This window comes from Tursiops truncatus, chromosome 2, assembly GCF_011762595.2.
Source record: "Tursiops truncatus isolate mTurTru1 chromosome 2, mTurTru1.mat.Y, whole genome shotgun sequence".
NCBI lineage: Eukaryota > Metazoa > Chordata > Mammalia > Artiodactyla > Delphinidae > Tursiops > Tursiops truncatus.
The window spans coordinates 34276538-34294327 of record NC_047035.1 but is presented as its reverse complement, the minus strand read 5'-3'; the positions used below and the strand labels follow the sequence as shown (position 1 = coordinate 34294327).

At 48.1% G+C, this 17790-nt stretch overlaps 1 protein-coding gene across 7 annotated transcripts in view; it reads right to left on the bottom strand.

Annotated features, from left to right (window-relative positions):
- Positions 1-1826: 1826 nt before the first annotated feature.
- ZFYVE26 (zinc finger FYVE-type containing 26) overlaps positions 1827-17790 on the bottom strand; it is a 62356-nt gene continuing 46392 nt past the window's right edge. For 6 of the 7 annotated variants that reach the window (XM_033851018.2, XM_019922178.3, XM_019922184.3 and 3 more), the window contains 10 exons: positions 17166-17313; positions 16732-16941; positions 16035-16253; positions 11392-11589; positions 10522-10721; positions 9596-9737; positions 9234-9293; positions 7975-8157; positions 6823-6867; positions 1827-4181 (listed from right to left, as the gene is read on the bottom strand). In XM_033851018.2, the coding sequence (XP_033706909.1) occupies positions 3978-4181; positions 6823-6867; positions 7975-8157; positions 9234-9293; positions 9596-9737; positions 10522-10721; positions 11392-11589; positions 16035-16253; positions 16732-16941; positions 17166-17313 (1609 nt within the window). In that variant the 3' untranslated portion in view covers positions 1827-3977. Of the gene's footprint in view, positions 4182-6822; positions 6868-7974; positions 8158-9233; positions 9294-9595; positions 9738-10521; positions 10722-11391; positions 11590-16034; positions 16254-16731; positions 16942-17165; positions 17314-17790 lie in introns of those variants that run through there. The other variant, XM_073800328.1, reaches the window with a different exon arrangement.

The window sequence follows — 17790 nt, the reverse complement described above, 5'->3', positions numbered from 1 at the left end:
ATGATTGCTGAAGTTATGGGATTGTATGGGAGAGTATAAGAGTGTCAAGAGAGAATGGATAAGACCTTGAAGAATTTTAGCCCTTCAGTGGGATGAAGAGGAAGTATAGCCAGAGCAGCAAATAATCTGTAGAAAAGGTACTTGAAAGGGGCTTGACGAAAGGGTTTTAAAAACAGAAGACTGGAGGGTTGGGGTAGCGGAGGTGGTTAAAGAGTTCCAAGCAGAAATAAGAATGTGAAGAAATAGCGAGCAGGAAAGCGCTCCACCAAAGAAGCCCTTCAGTAAACCAGATGTTGAATAAATTTGTTGTAGAATCGGAGGTTTCAAGGATGGGTTAGTCAACATCATTACTGTGGAAGAGAAGATGATGGCCAAGAACAGGCCATTTCCCTCAGGGTAACTGTGACTATTGACATTTGGTTGCTTGAGCATGAAAAGTCTGACAGCATTTGATCTACTTCACTTAAGCTCCAGCCAAAGATATCCGGTAAATTTGGAATGTCTCAGGTTTCTAAACATAGTCAGCGTCCTCTATCCTAGGGTTAGGTTGGGTGTTCCAATTTCCTTTGTTGTGACGCATCTTTGTGCCAGATCCCAAACAGGTGGTTTCCAGTCTACCTTCATCATTACTTTTTGTTTGTTGTGTTTGTTTTTGAAGTTTTTTTTTTTTCTTTTTTTTTGCAGTACGCGGGCCTCTCACTGTTGTGGCCTCTCCCGTTGCGGAGCACACGCTCCGGATGCGCAGGCTCAGCAGCCATGGCTCACGGGCCTAGTCGCTCCGTGGCATGTGGGATCTTCCCGGACCGGGGCACGAACCCGTGTCCCCTGCATCGGCAGGCGGACTCTCAACCACTGTGCCACCAGGGAAGCCCTGTTTCTGAAGCTTTGTTAATTTTTTTAAATGAGAAATTGGATGAGATCATGTTTCCAGGGAAAGGTGATAATGGCAGCAATGTTACTGTCCATGGTTCAAGTATCATACTGCACATGTGTGCTGTCAGAGGGTGGCAAGAAAACTGTCTAAGCCCAACTTGAGTTCTACTTTCCCCAAAGACCCTACACCTGGTTTCAGAGTCACAGTTTGGTTGCTATTAAAAAGATACGTAGAATTAACAGCTTGAAAAAAACTTCAGAGTTCCATTTTTCATTCTCAGCCTGGCAAAGATATACAAAATTTGATAACTGTGGGAAAGCAGGCACTTGTCCTACAGTGCTGGTGGGAGAGTGAATTGCCACGACCTCTTTGGAAGGCAACTGACAATATTTACCAAATGCACATATCCTCTGACCCAGGGTATTCGAGACAAGATGATTCCCTGCAGCATAATCTGTTGTGGCAAAGATGGCAACAACCTAAAATGTCCATCAACAGAGACTGGTTAAATAATTATGGTGTGTCTTCACCACGAAATACTTCAGGTGTTACTGCTTCTTTATGCATAAAATAGCTCTGGAACTATACGTTAGAAACTGGTCACCCTGGTGGCCTCTGGGAGGGGACTGGGCTAAAGGGACAGGGATGGGAGGGACTTTTCATTTGCCTTCTATACCTGATGAATGCATAACCTACCTCCACCCACCACTCTGAATGAAGCAAGACAGTTTCCTGGTGGCAGAGAGTACACTAATGGTTTTTAACATATTAGGAATCTTGAGATAAATCCTAACCACAGTCCTGAGTTATGATGGGAATCATTTAGAGAAGTTCAGGAGTTGAAGGCCATCTCATGTTTCCCACCCACCTTTTCTCTCCACACAGAACACAAGGCATGAAGAAAGGGAAGGATAAGAGCAAGACAGCACAAAGGAGCCATGAAGCCAAGAACTTGTAGGACAGACACTTTATTAAGACTTGCTTATAATAAAACATTCAACCCTTTGACGTGTCCATTAGTTTGTTATTTTGTTTTTTGCTGGAGACCACAGCCTGATGCCCAAAAGCCCTTAGCCTCATCTTACGTCAGTCTAGTCAACGGCTGCCTATTTTATAGTTCAACTAACTGAGAGTCAGGAAAATCTGGTCTTAACATCCCAAATTAAGGGCTGTAAGATTTGCAACCCATTTATATAAAGTGCTTATGTTCAGTGCAAAAAGGGCAGACTCAGAAGGGCAAGCAGATGCCAGGAAATGATGTTTTCTGGGAGACAGATGCATTTTATGACTCAAAGCCACTTGTCACACTTTCCCATAAAGGGGTCTAGTATTTTCTTTTCAGTCTCTCCCCTAAGAGGACCAAAACTTTGAATCTGACAGATGCTCTTACAGTTGTTTATTTTACTATTAAAAAAACCTGGTTCAGAGGGAAATCCACAGGGTTTCTAAGCACCAGAGATAGTGACTTTGGCTTCTAGCTCCCGTTTCTCTCAGCAGCAAACGTGAGATCAACAGGCTGAGCTCTGGCTGGTGGGAGGCTCGCAGCTGCGGAGCTTTCCTCACACCCCTCATTTGCAAATCCAAGTCATGGACTATGGAAGACCTTTTCCAAAACGCTGTCACATCTCTGGTGGGAAGACAGGCCAATGCTTATTAAAGGAGCACTTCACCTAGTTGCCCAACTGGACATGACCTATTTCACCATCCCCTTGTTTAATTCTTCTTTTTAAAAAATAAATTTATTTATTTATGGCTGAGTTGGGTCTTTGTTGCTGTGCACGGGTTTTCTCTAGCTGCAGCGAGCGGGGGCTACTCTTTGTCGCGGTGCACGGGCTTCTCATTGCAGTGGCTTCTCTTGTTGCAGAGCACGGGCTCTAGGCGTGCAGGTTCAGTAGTTGTGGCACACGGGCTTAGCTGCTCCGTGGCATGTGGGATCTTCCCGGACCAGGGCTCGAACCTGTGTTCCCTGCACTGGCAGGCGGATTCTTAACCACTGAGCCACCAGGGAAGCCCCCCTTGTTTAATTCTTGTCCGCTGGTCCAACTTCAAAGTGAACCCGTGACTCCCTTTGTTAAGACAAAGAAGTGCACTGCCTTCTCAACAACCTTGGGTCTCTGCGTGTACATCCTTCTGTTCCGAAGAGACTGAAGAGAAGCAGGAGGGAAGAGGAAGTGATTTCCTAACCAATTTAAGGGGCACATATAGGACTGTAACTCAAACAGGCAAAGTCCAGCCATTCAGTTCCAGGGTCTGGGCTACTGTTTCTCTCCCCAGACTCTCACTTTGCAGCAGGGATATTGACAAGAGCCAGTTCTTTGCTTGTCAACAACCCTCCTGCAATCCTGTTTGGAGAGGTTCCCTTTTCTCTCCCTGTGGATAAACGTGATGGCGCCCCTCCTGCCCATGTGTAGGGCTCCAGACCCCATCACGTGCACAGGTAGCCACAGCTTTCAGATGCCAGCACCTGAGGACCTTTCTGTTCAGACCACCTTCCGAAGATTCATGGTAACTCTGGCGCTTGTGAGAGGAGAGACACTCAGAATGGTTTTATAGCACAGGAAGCAACTGCCCTAAAGCCATCTCTGAATTTGGGGACGGGAAGGAGGGAAGAAGAGGAAATCCTTTTGATGCTGCTCTATAATTCTCTGTTAAAACCCTTCCAGTCACGAGGAGCTACTGGAACATCTCCACACAGAGGGAACTGTGTACAAACAGGATGAACCCGGGTTAAGAACCAAAAACGCGGGGAAGGTTTTCAGACAGGCAGAAGTCTAAAGTAAAGTGCCTCTTTGCAGTGGGGGGAGAGTTTCATTTGTTCAGAAATGCTTGGGCGTAAACATGAGCGCAAAGAGCGTGCACACACACACACTCACTCTGAGGTAGAAAGAACTGGCCATCTCCAGACAAACACAGACTCCACAGTTTTACAGAAACATGGCACTTGTGTGAAAGGTCCTGTCTTTGCCCAGGATGGCAAGTCGGGTCCAATTCCAGCTCTTTCCCACCTGGGGTGGAGCCAGGGAAGTCCCGTCCCACAGGAGGGAAGAGCTGGAAGCATGCCCATCACTCCCCTCCCACAGTTGTCAGGCCCCGTAGTCCAGGGTCACTTCCTGGAGCCCGAGCCGTGGGCACCCCGGCTGTGGCTTGTCAGAAGCCACTGGGAGCAGATGTCTTGCACTACTGCGTCCCCACTGCTCTTGGCGGCCTGCTGCACCTGCTGGACGAGGACCGCGGCCCGCGAGTGTTCTTGCTTCACGGCGATCAAGTAGGCAGAACGCAGCTTGCAACACGTCAGGTAGGCCTGAACCTGCCAGGTGGGTGTAAGAAACAGCGGGAAGGAAACCGTCACTGACAAGTCACCAACAGGCGCACAGAGAGCTCAAGCAGATGAGACACACTTCTCACCTACCAATCAATAATTGGGTTCTTGGGCTTTCCTGGCGGTGCAGTGGTTGAGAATCTGCCTGCCAATGCAGGGGACACGGGTTTGAGCCCTGGTCTGGGAAGATCCCACATGCCACGGAGCAACTGGGCCTGTGAGCCACAACTACTGAGCCTGCACATCTGGAGCCTGTGCTCCGCAACAAGAGAGGCCACGACGGTGAGGGGCCCGCGCACCGCAACTAGAGAAAGCCCTCTCACAGAAACGAAGACCAAACACAGCCAAAAATAAATAAATTAATTAATTAAAAAAAAAAGATACTCTGTCAAAACAGATTAGAGGTTATTAGGAAAAAAAATAATTGGGTTCTTGCCTTTTATTACATTACGGCCACTCTTTAAATATTACACTGTTATTTTATAGTGTAAAAAGTTATTACAAATAAGCTAAGAATTTCAAAAAGAAGAAGGTAGGCAGGCAGAGTCTGGCCGCTAACCACTCCCTCCAAGGCCCTCCTCACTCCCCTGGGCTCTCCAGCCTCCTCCTGGCCTCGCTGCCGACAGACTGTGGTTTTGTAGTTATTTGTCTGATGATTTGATTGATGACTGCCTCCTTGGCCAGGATGGCAGGAATGGTGTCTGCTTTTTCTAGCCATTCCTGGTGCCTAGCACAGGGTCTGGCATGCAGGTGTTCAATGAAAATGCATGAAGTGAATGAGTGAATGAATGAGCCATCATACCTGCCCCCTACAATGGGCACACAGAGCCCCTTTCTCTATTTTCTGTTTCTGACCTGCTGAATTAAAAATCTTTTAACAGGAAATTTTGGGAAGAAAACGCACACAATTAGAAAAACTCTAAATAAGGCGTGACCCCAGGTTGATCTGACTTGCAGTTTGGCACAGAGGCAGCTCAGTTTCCTACATTCAGGACACCCTCCAGCTCAGGAATGTCCAGCTGGGTGGAGACGAGAGCCCCTGCCTTCCCTGGCCACGACCTCACCAGCACCTCCCTGGTTAGCCAGGGTTCCAGGCCAGCGAACAGCAAGGCCCAGGTGAGTTGCCTCAGAGCTCCCGCTAGCAGCTGCCTTTCTGCCGTGACAGTCCTTCTGGTGGTTGGAGGGGACTCTTCTCTCTTGATGTTTCAATGCTCCATCTTCTTTTTTTTACCTTGGTCACTAAAGTCTTCCTTTCCTAAGCTCAATTACAGATAATCGCCTACAGCTAGAAGACATGTTCTGACATGTCTGAGCTCTCTGAAGTGATCAAGTCCTGCAGTATGGTTATCTACCTGCTGCCCTAGGACATTCGCTTCACCCAGGCCCTCAGCTCTGCTTGGTACCAGTGTACATTAAACAGAGTATCACAAGTTGGCAGGTAAAATTCCTACCTAGAGGAGGAGGGCATTTTTCCAGAAAGTCTGGAATAGAAACTGAACGAAGCTGTTTTTTGGCAAGATACTGTGACCTGAGATCACGTAAGTGTGTTAGAACAGCTGCTACCAGAAAAAACCTGAAAAAGTAATAACGACGGCATAGCTTTCAGCATCCATCTTTCCCAGGCACAAAGTCTCTGTCCTACAGAACAGGAGGATCACTGAAGGCTTGGAAAAGAACCATAGCCGGAGAATCAAGAAACCTGGGTGTCTGGCCTGGCTGTCGGGTTCTCATTTTGATTCTAGAAAAGTAATTTTGCACATTTTAGGATGTCAGAATTCCACCCCTTCCACAGGATGTCATCAGGATGTTGCAGAATTAAGTGAAGAAATGTTAAGAACAGCTTCTCCCTAACCTCAAATGAAAAATGCTCTGCAACTTCAGTCCAGGGATTAGCAATACCGCCGTGGGGAGCAGCAATGTGGCTGTGTGAGAAGCTGTTTGCCTAACATTAGTTTTCTTCACAAGGGACTCAGCTGCCAGATCATTCCGCTGCTAGTGGCCAGGGCAGGCTGGCTTGGCTTTCTCCTGCCTCTCTTGGCCTGTGGGCCTTCCTCCAGATGGCAGGTGGATTGAACCTGCGGTGAGGCCACAAACAGGAGCCGCTGGCACCCTTCCCAAAGGTTCACCGATTTCCCTCCCACTCAACAGGAAGAGCTTGCAGGCCCCAGGGGCAAGGTCTGTTCTGCAGACTGAGGCACCAACAGACATCGTTGGTCAAAGGGTTGGGTGGGTTTTTTCCTTACTGTAGAGGGTACACTTGTTCCTCCAGGATAAAGAGATGCCTGCTCACTCTGAGAACCTCATGCAGTGAGTCCATCTGAAGATGAAAGTGAGGATTTCCTAGGGCTCTGAGAGAAAACCTCCATAGGAAATGGAGAGTTGAGAGAAGCCTAGGACATGTGTGTCTTGGGGGATAAAGAAATGGGAGGGCAAAGGCTCGTGTGGTCAGGTTTCTCACGTTCCCCACCTATTCCCTCCCTTCTACGCCCCTATCTGGGTCTCAGTCCCACCTCTGATAACAAAGAGGCTGAGATACAGGTCGAATGGTAGCGAGCAAAGGATAAAGGTGAAATGCAAGTCCAAAGTGCTGCTCCCGAGCGCTACTGGGTGTGGAGACAGTTCCGCTCACCTTGCTGTCATCACTGTGCATCGCCTGGATCAGGCCCTCCAGCTCCTGTTCAGAACAGAGACACAGTAGTCATGAGATGGAGGGGTCCCCAGCGTGGCAGCCGGGGCCCAATCCAGCCTCAGCCCAGCCGTTCTGACTCAGGGTGGGGATGCCTGCCTGACCCTTCTCTACAAACTCATCACCTGGGAATTCCCAGGCGGTCCAGAGGTTAGGAACCCATGCTTTCACTGCTGAGGGCCCGGGTTCAGTAGCTGGTCAGGGAACTAAGATCCCACAAGCTGCGTGGCACGGCCAAAAACCCCACAAAAACCAAACTCAACTCCTGCTGTAAGAGCAACAGAGGAAAGCTAATGATAACACTAAGCTTGGGAATCTGAGAAGCAACAGCAAATGAGGCCTGTCCTTGGCCTTCAAGAGAGGATGTGGGGCTTCCCTGGTGGCACAGTGGTTAAGAATCTGCCTACCAATGCAGGGAACACAGGTTCAAGCCCTGGTCTGGGAAGATCCCACATGCCGCGGAGCAACTAAGCCTGTGCGCCACAACTATTGAGCCTGTGCTCTAGAGCCTGCGAGCCATAACTACTGAAGCCCGCACACCTAGAGCCCATGCTCCGCAACAAGAGAAGCCACTGCAATGAGAAGCCTGCACCCTGCAAAGAAGAGTAGCCCCCGCTCGCCACAACCAGAGAAAAGCCCACGTGCAGCAACGAAGATCCAACGCAGCCAAAAATAAAATAAAGTAAATTTATTAAAAAAAAAAAAGAAAGGATGTGGCTCTGTTCACCCCTCTAGGAAGCCATTGGGGGACATTTTTGCAGGTGACACGCTTCAAAGGCCACCTGCAGGCCCACAATGACCTCCTCTACAATCACAGGGAGAAACTCAACTCTGTCCGTCTGCAGACACTTCCGGGTGCCAACAGCATCAGACAATGGGATGCTGAGGGATGGCCTCTGGATACAGTGATTATCACCATGAATTTTCTTTCCAGCGAAGGGTTGATTAGTGAGGCCATCATTACAGAGGGGTCAGAAAGACAGAGGGATCTTGTAGAGTTTCAGGTACAGAAGTATGAGGAAGAGAAAAATAAAGAGGGGGATGTGAAGACACTGAAATAGGCAGAGGAGCTGAGAGGTCTGGGGGTGAGCGCACCTGGGGTGGAATTCTCTTGAATGCTTCCAAGCAGTTGAGGAGGATGGTGTCCCCGTCACTTTTGGCCGCCATGCCTGACTCGCTGACACATTTGAGCAGCTGTCGGATCTCACTGTACTTCTCCCTCTCCACCAACTGCCGGGCGGCTTTGCAGTAGGTTGCGGCAGCGTCCAGCTGGAAGTCCTAGAACAGAACGTGGGGTGATGGGTGTAGGGAGGCAGGGACACCAATGGCGGGAAGGAAGGTGACATTTACAGAGCTCCCACTGGGCTTGGGGTAGACAAGACTGCAGTCCCAATAGAGAACATACATAAACAAACAATCAGCAAAAAGTTCTTCTCTTGGAGCTCGGCAGACATTTAGGAAGCAGCCACAAAACTCGTAACTTTGATACCTACACCGGTACATCTCACGTGCTGCCGTGTCACTTTCTGAAAATATTCTAATCAAATGCCCAAGACCAGTTCATTCTCTCTCTAACGAGTCACCTTTCTCTTGGAAAATGGATGTCGGGGGCTGATACTGGCTGCCCTGGACACTTGGTGCTCTGTTAAGAGATGCCTTGGTGTTAGGAAACAGACCAATTCACCAAAAGACTGATTTGCTAGAAACTACCAGATAAACATGTTGTTGCCTTGGGGTCTTTGCCCAACAGGGAAAATGGGTGGGAAGAAAGAAATCTGTCAGCTGGTTTGTTGTCTTTGATCCTTTAGATGCACACTGTGTGAAGACCGTGTCTGCCTGGAGGGTGATGGGCCTCAGCGTGCCTGTGTGTCACTGTGTGGTGGGGAGTGGTCTGGCTTTTCATGGTTTTGGTGCCCTGTTCCATCCTCTGCTCCAGTGCCACAGCTGTACCCGTGTCCTCGTATCACAAGCAACAGAAAATGTATGCCTCGAGCCGGCTCCTGGGCAGCGGCCCCTCCCCCTGAATAGGACCCCCGCACCGCAGCCCCTCTGCCACCTCCTCCAGCCACGCCCCCCACAATGAGGACAGCTGTGTGGAACTCTCCTAGACCTCGTTTCGGGTAGTTATTTGATAGCTTTTGATGAACTCGTCATTGGTTGCTTGGCTTTTGGCAAAGTGGCCTACGGTCTTGAATTTGACCCAGTTCTGTAACAGCCCTCTTGTTGATTTCATCCTTGATGTACGTGTAAATCTGCTTTCCTTGGTATAAAAATTTTCTGAAGAATGATCTCTCACAGAACTGTGGTCATGTGCTGATCGCCCTCGGTATAATCCTGAGTAATCTGCGTCATACCTGCAGAACCCGGAATGCAATTCCAAAACCATCTTCTACGTTTTTCCCTCCTAGCATGACCTGAAAATGAGAGGGAAACGTGCTTAAAGAAGCAAGAATTACTGGAGCAGCCCCGCAGTCACGAACGAGGCCCTCACTCAGTCATTTATTCAACAAATATTTGTGGAGACGCTACTGAGTGCAGGCACTAGCGATACAAGAGTAATCAAAACGGACTCGGTCTCCAGCCTTCCGGGGCTCTCATTCCATCGGGGAGGCAGCCCTCAAAAGAATGACTGAAATAATGATAACTGGACGATTACAAGTGTGACAGGCACTCTGAAAGAGAACAGCCTGCCGGAGGTCTGACACATCGTGCATACCTTGCAGGCAACATCCATTTTCATGTGGTTGTTTCCAAACAGGGTTGGCAGAGGCAAGGGGGTGATCTGAGAGGTCCCAGCACTTTCGCAGCGATGTAAGAACCTGGTCACTTCCATCTGCAGCTGAAGTGTGTTCATGTGCCTACGGTGACAGGAGATGCACAGTCTAGCCTCAGGAGGGACCTCAGGAGTAACAGGGCCAGGTGACTGAGAAATCATAATAGGATGGCAATGGAAAAGGCAGAAGAAAGGATGCGGAGGGAAAAGAGATCCAAAATACCCTCTGAGCAGTTACGACAAGACGAAAGCGGCTGATGAGTGTTTACGGAGCACGGCGTGCTACTAACAACAGCAGCGGCTGAGAGAGACATGAACCCTGCCCTCCAGAGTTCGGAGGCTAGAGGAGAGGTGGGTAACAAGCAGACACATCGAGTATCTAGCGACTGGGACTGTGAAGGAATAAACAGTAGCGGTGGAACATTTACTTCAGATGTTGTGTTCTCAGCAAAAAGGCTGAGAGGAGGGAAGGACCTGGGGTGCTGAGGAACCCCCGGAGGCCAGGGTGCCTGACACGCCACAAGAAAGGAGAGAGTAGCGTTAGGTAAGATGGAGATGCAGGCGGGGGCCAGATCACCCAGGACCTCCTCTGCGTCTTGTAAGGGGTAGGGACTTAGTCTGACTGTCACATGTGATCCCAGTCCCTGCGCCTCCCCTACTTTCCTCTTCTCCTACAAGCTCCTCTGGCAGCTTTCCAGGCTTGTACTGGACACTGTCATCCAGGAATGATTCCTGTTAGGTGTGTGCGTGTATGTGTATGTGTTTGTTTCCCAAGAGTTCAGAGATGGGCAAGAGCGGCTGCATCACCGACAGACCCTCGGTTCCAGCCTTTCTGCCCCACCCCAACTGCTCCCTGAACCCCAAGTTACCTTGACACATCAGCTGCCGTCATCTTCTTTCGGAAGAAGGTGGTTTTCTTCCTTCCAGTACGGCGGGAGGTTTCTTGGAGGTAGATCTTCAGGTGGTCCTTGGCCTTAAGCAGCCAAGAGAGCTTCTCTCCCAGCTCCGTATATGTCTTTGCTTTGTGACTGAAGAACCGAATACAGGTCATGGCGGCCCGGATGTGGTCCTGGAAGAGGAAAATGAATGTTCAGGTCAAAGGAGATTTGGAGGGTGGGGGTGTGAGGAGAACTCTGATCTGATGTCCCCCCATGAAGCCTGGCTGCCAGCACCCTTTCCCTCAGAGGCCCAAGAGATCCCAAAGTGAACTGACTGGCTGGGACCTTAGGTAGGACATTATTCCAGCACAAAAGAGATCTTTAAAAAGGAGACTTCTGATTCTCCATTTGACTTGCCTTCACTTTCACTCTGGCGTTGAATAAGCCAATTTCTCTGTGATCTAGTGTTGGCCACCCTCAGACAGATTGGAAGAAACATGATCCCTCTCCTTTCATGCATCTTCTCTAAAAACACTTACTTCTCCTTCATTCCTTATGAATTCTGCATTCGTGCCCCATGTTTATCTTGAAACTACCGTATCCCTCTTTTTTATCTTTACATTCCCTGAATTCAGAAGAATGCTATTACTGACAAGATTAAAGTCTGCCTCTTTAGGATGAGAATGGAAATCCTGATATTACGTAAGAATGCTAGAGAGTAACGTGGATTTGCGGTAAACTTAGTCAAGGAGCAAAAGGCCAGGAACCAAAACGACAGTCTCGTTCCCTCATCCTGCACAGTCTCCCCATGTGACAGGCCAACAGGGACAGAGGCAGAAGGCAGGATGGGGCTGCTGTTACCTTCATAAACTGCTGTAGCTCGTACAGAATGTGGTAGTAGTTCTTCTTCTGTAAATGTTGGCAGGCGGCAATCAAGTACTTTCCCCAGCTTTCCAAGGTTGGATCAATGGATTCTAGCAAGTTTTCTAAAACGTGTAGCTTCCCACTTTTATAGCTTGGCTGGAAGATGCCTTCTATGAAGATTTCTGGGGGACTCTCCTGGAGCAGGGCAAAGCAAAAAGTCAGAAGTCTTGAGCCTGGTTCTGGCACTGTCTGGGACCCATTCTGAGTTTCCTTCCACTCACAGCCCTTCAGCATCCTCCCACAGAGGTGCGTCTTATCTTTTTGCACATCACAGATGGAACCCTTAGAGAATCCCACCCGGGTGACTGCTCCCCTTCTCTCCTTCTCCGTACAGAAAAGTTCCTTGAGTTATCTGCACTCCAGAGTTCCAGAGTTATCTGCACTCCCTGTTCCAGAGTTATCTGCACTCCCTGTCTCCAGTTCCTCTCCAGTGACTGTCTCCTGAACTCACTCACATCTAGCTTTTGCACCTACAACTCCATTGCAACTGCCCCTCAGGTCACCAATGACCTCTATGTTGTTAAATCTAAAATTCTTAGTCCTTGTTTTCCACCTGCTCTGTCAACAGCTTGTGATACAGCTGATGGCTTCCTCCTTGAAAACTTTTCTTTATTTGGCCCCCAGGATACCACCCCCACCAGGTTTTCTTTCTGCTTCTCTGGCTACGCCTTCTCAGTCTCCTTTGCTGATTCCTCCTAATCTCTCCAGGGCTTAGGAGGGAGCTGTTCTCTTTTCTCTGTTTTTGGCTGCGTGTGGGCTTTCTCTCTAGTTGCGGCGAGCAGGGTCTACCCTTTGACGGGTGCGCGGGCTTCTCATTGTGGTGGCTTCTCTTGTTGTGGAGCATGGGCTCTAGGCGCACAGGCTTCAGTAGTTGCAGCACCCGGGCTCAGTACTGGTGCCTCACATGGGCTTAGTTGCTCTGTGGCATGTGGGATCTTCCCGGACCAGGGATTGAACCCATGTCCCCTGCATGGGCAGGTGGATTCTTAACTACTGTGCCACCAGAGAAGTCCCTGTCCTTTTTTCTTTACTCACTCTTTTGATTTCATAAGTCTTAGGGCTTTAAATTTATCTATCTGCTGATTATGTCTAAATCTCTATTCCCAGCCTGTTTATCCTTTCTGAACTCCAAAATTGTATACCTAACTTACACCCAACTGCCGACGCAAAAAGTCCTCTTTGGTATCTAGAGAACAATACATATTGATATAAAACTGCACTCCTGATTGTGTCTTCCCAATCTGCTCTTTCTGCAGTCTTCCCCTTCTCAGATGGCAATTTGGTTCTTCTATTTGTTCAGGCCAAAAACCTTAGCCATCTTTCTCTGACACCACAACATAAAAGTCATTAGCAAATTCTATTGGCTCCACCTCAAAATACATACAGAATCTGTATGTAGCTGACCACTTCTCACCACCTCCATGTACCATCCTGGTCCAAGTCATCATCACCACTTGCCCGGATGATTGCAACGGCCTCCTCCCTGGTCTACCATCTTCCACTCCTGCCTCTTTTTTGACTAATGCCAACCAGTCAACCTGAGTGATTCGGTTAAAACATAAGTCAGATCACGTTACGTCTCTGCTCAAAATCTTCCAATGGTTTTCCTTCTCACTCAGCACAAAGCCCAAGTCCTCATAATGTCTACAAGGCTCTATATGATCTAGGCCCTGTTAGCTTTCTGACCTTATCTGCTACCACCCTTTTCCCCAGCTTACTCTGCTCAAGCTGCCCTGGCCTTTGCACTTGCTACTCCCTCCACGTGGACCGTGCTTCCTCCACAATCTGCACAATTCATTCCCCATCTACTTTGGGCCTTTACTCAGATGTCATGTGTCCTGGGCACCCTGTCTAAAATTACACAATCCGTCCCTTCCCTCTCCCCCACTTCACTCTTCTTATTACTTGTCACCTACACTATACATCTTATTTATCTTGTTTATTGTCTCTCTCCCTACTATAATGTAAGTTTTATAGAGCAACTATTTTTGTCTGCCTTTTTTTTCTTCACTGTTGTGAAGAATAGTCCTTGGCTATTTAATAACTATTTCTTGGATGAATGAATAAATGATAACTATCATAGACCAACTCATCAGGAAAGTACAAACACATACTAATCTGCTCACTTCTGAAGTTCATCTGTGGTTCAGACACCATGAGTCATAAACCCCCATTCCACAGTCATAGAAAAGAAAACCATTTGGCCATTCAACCCCTTAAGAACTTCCATTTTGGGACCTCTCTGGTGGCACAGTGGTTAAGAATCCACCTGCCAATGCAGGGGACACGGGTTCAATCCCTGGTCCAGGAAGATCCCACATGCCGCGGAGTAACTAAGCCTGTACACCACAACTACTGAGCCTGCGCTCTAGAGCCCGCAAGCCACAACTACTGAAGACCTCATGCCTAGAGCCTGTGCTCTGCAATAAGAGAAGCCATCGCAATGAGAAGCCCGCTCGCCGCAACGAAGAGTAGCCCCCGCTCGCCGCAACTAGAGAAAGCCTGCGTGCAGCAACGAAAGGAAGACCCAACACAGCCAAAAAAAAAAAAGAACTTCCATTTCATCCATTCATCTATCCACTCATTCATTCATAACTAGCACTAGGCCAGGTACTTGAAGACACCAGGTAAGGTAAATATGGGCCTTCTCGCTCCAGATGCGAAGACACGATTGTAAACAAATAGTTGCAATCCAGTGGGATAAATGCAGTAACAGAGTTACGTTCTAGGTACAGTGACGGTTTATAGGAAGAGGTGAATGCTCAATACAGAGGGTCTGGAAGGATAAACAGGAGTTTTCCAAGAAAACAAGGAAGGGCAGGGCATTCTAGGTACAGGGAAACAGCAATGCAGACTCATGGAAGTAAGAAAGGGCATGGTACAATCAGGAAAATTTAAGTAATTTGGCAAGTCTGGAATATAGAGCATAGATAGGATTTGCAGTGAAAATAAACTGGTGAAATAAGGGGGCCTGATACTGTTGGGTCCTGCATTCATGCTAAGGAATTTGGACTGCATCTTGTGGCCATGGGGATCCACTGAAGGCCTTTTAGAGGGAGGAATACCATGAATTAAGAATAACATAAATAACATGTACTATGTTTTAGAAAGCTCACTCTGGGGCAATGTGGTGGGTAAGGGGTGAAAAGGCAGGGAATGAGGCTGGAAACATCACGTCTTCCATGCTCTAGGCATTCAGTCATAGTTTTCACAATGTTTTTTTCTGTTGTTCCCCACCTGCTTGAGAAGGTAAGATACTTCAGTTCAAGGGTAGCTGTGATTACAGGAGATAAAAAGAAGCCTTCTTTCCTAGCTCTGACGAATGTAAAGCAGGGGCAATGCTGCCGTCAGCTTTTACCAAAATAAGTAAGTAAGCAGCTTAACCCTCTGGAGTGGTCATCAGTTAGAAGCAACAGAACTGGGTGAGGAGAAGTAGCTTTACCTCCAAACTCTTTAGGAAACTGAGGGAAGGGAAACAGGTTTCAGCAATTAAATGTCAAATAATATAACTTTTACAATATTCTTGACACCCGGTTAAGACACAGTAGCTACGGCAGTAGTGAAAACACTTCCCTTTCGCTGTCCTGTAGGGGTATGGTTACCACGACTCTGTACTGTTGACCCACTTGGAGGAATCCTAGGAGATATGCCTGTTTGTAAACTTTCAATGGCCGCCATTTTGGATAAAGGCAGCAGATTGGAATTAAAGCATAACTCAAGCTCCTTTAATTTTATATGAAATTTGGTACTAATCACTCAATTCCTCAGAAAAATTGCATGGGACTTTCAGATAAAAAAGAGAAGGGTAAAGAGTCATGGTGAAACAGAGTCCTAACAATGGCTCCAAAGAAATAATGCACTTCAGGGGTGCCTTTGCCCCCTGTGGGAGGAGGGCAGAGGATGTCAGAAGAAACAAAGGAGGGCACACTCTCCTTCTATGAGATACTTGTGGCCCCAAATTTAGGATGTGGCTCATGGGTGCTTCCTGGCCTTTGTGGTAAGAACCCTGAGTGGACGAGCAGTGGGGTCGGCAGCAGGACACAGCCCAGAGCAGGTGGGAAGTGTGTGGAAACAGAGAGGTTAGGCAATTTGCTCAAGGTCACACCACTTACACCAAGCATCTCATTCCAGAGACCATGCTCTCAGCTATTACTTGGTTCTGCTAAATGTTCTGGGAGAAGGGATGAAATTTGTCACTGCCCGTCAGAAGGACAATCTGGGATCCAGGTTAAGACTTTCGCACACTCATCAAATCATGATTTGTGCAGATAGAATTTGCCATTTGTGTTTTGTTTTGTTTTGTATTTTGGCTGCCCATGAGGCTTACAGGTTCCTAGTTCCCTGACCAGGGATTGAACCCAGGCGCTCAGCAGTGAAAGTGTGGTGTCCTAACCACTGGACCACCAGGGAATTCCCTAGAATTTGCCATTTGGACCTGACTTTGCCAGAGATGATCTCATAGTTCAACCCTGGGGTAAGGTTAAGGGGGGGTTATTGCCTCCATGAAAGCTGGATGGGCCAAGCCAAGCGGGCAAAGCAGGCACTGCCGTGTGAGAGCCAGCCACGTCTGCAAGTCCCACCTTTTGGAGGAGGTGCAGCAGGGCTTCCCGCAGGCAGCTGTGCCTCACGTAGAAGCTAATGATGGCCAGGCTGGTGCTGTAGTTATGCAGGTAGAAGAGGCATTCTTGGTAGTAGGTGTTGTTCATGATCTTCCCTTCAGGAATCACCTCCAGAGAGAGGCTCTGGGTCCGAAGGGTAGCTTCCAGCTCTTTCAAGGTGGCCAAGTAATCATCATCTTGCTGCCAAGAGAGGACAGAGTGTGAGGGAACAATGGAACTCAGGGAGTTCTCAGCAGCCGCTGGAAATACTGTTTTCAAAGAATATTTAACAATGTGGAAAAGTGCTCACTATTATATAGTTTTAAGGGTAGAAAACAGGCAGGATATAAACTTCTATATATTATAAACTGTACAACACCAATTAAATCAAAAACATAACCAAGAAAATTCACTAAAATCTAAATATTGCTTAAGTCTGGGTATGGGATTATATGTGATTTTCATTGTTTTAAAATTAGTTTTCTTTTTTTTTTTTGAAATTTGACTCTTTATGACTTATCTAACCATATATAATGGAAAGAACGAAATTCAAACCTGACAGCTCTGAGCCAGGGCTGCCACTGTCAGCTGAATGGAAGCTGATACTTTCCCCAGGCCATTACTGCCCCTGGGCCTCCCCCTGGCCCTGGAGCCCACCCTCTGCCTGCTGTGCTCTTACCACGGATAGAAGTGGCCTCGCTGTGGACTCCAGGTACTCAACCACATCCTGTACCAGTCTTGAGCCATGACTCAGCTGATTGAGGTCGAGAGGGGGCTTCAGACAGCGACTAAACTTCTCCCGTGCGGCGGTGAGGTTCCCAGCTTTGAGGCAGGCCATGCCCCAAGCGTGCCATGCCCCGGTGGTATCAAGGCCAGTCTTTGTGGAGACCTGGAGGAAAAACTGCTCCTTTTAGGGGGAGGCACCCACAGCCATGCCTGAGGGTCCCAAAGACCAACTCTATCCCCTTGGTGTCAATCATTTCCCTCCCCACCACCCCACCTGCCATTACTCCCACACTGGCAAACTTGTCATGCCTTAGACACTCCCCATGGCCAAGGACAACTAGAGGAGGTAACTCGCTGGGGTAGATGTCAGCTTTGTCTGTGCCTCACCTCAACGCCCAGTTGGTAGTACTCAGCTTCCAAAAGCTGGTTCCTTAGCCTGGTTACTGCGGCTGGTTGCAAGATCTGATCCAGAGATGGCACGTGGCGATAGGCAGCAGCAACTAAAATATTCAGCACATCTACCTTGCTGATGTAGCTACAGGGAGGAAAAGGGCAAGGCAGTGAGGCTCCACAGGGTCATCCCAAGAACAGGTGCTGCTTAAAGGTTTTCTATTTCATTTCCAATGTGAAATGTGGTAATGAGAATTGTGAGGTACATGGGAGAAAAGACTCTGGAGTCAGACTCTCGGAAACTCAACTCTATCACTTAGTGGCTCTCTGACTTTGGGCAAGTTAGTTAACCTTTCTCAGCCTCAATTTACTCATCTGTAAAATGGATAGAATAATGGGGAGTTTTAAGGATAAAATGAAATAACCGGAGGAAAAGAGCTTAGGATGGTGTCTAGAGCTTTGTAGGCACTCATCAAACGTTAGCTATCAATACATGGATTACGGACGCTCTGGGACACTCAGGTCTCCTATTTTGAGGCAAGGCCTTTATACCGACGCTGGGAGCTCGCAAGCTACCCGTTTCTTTTTGGTTCTCTGGAACCCTGCTTGCTTGGGAGAGTGT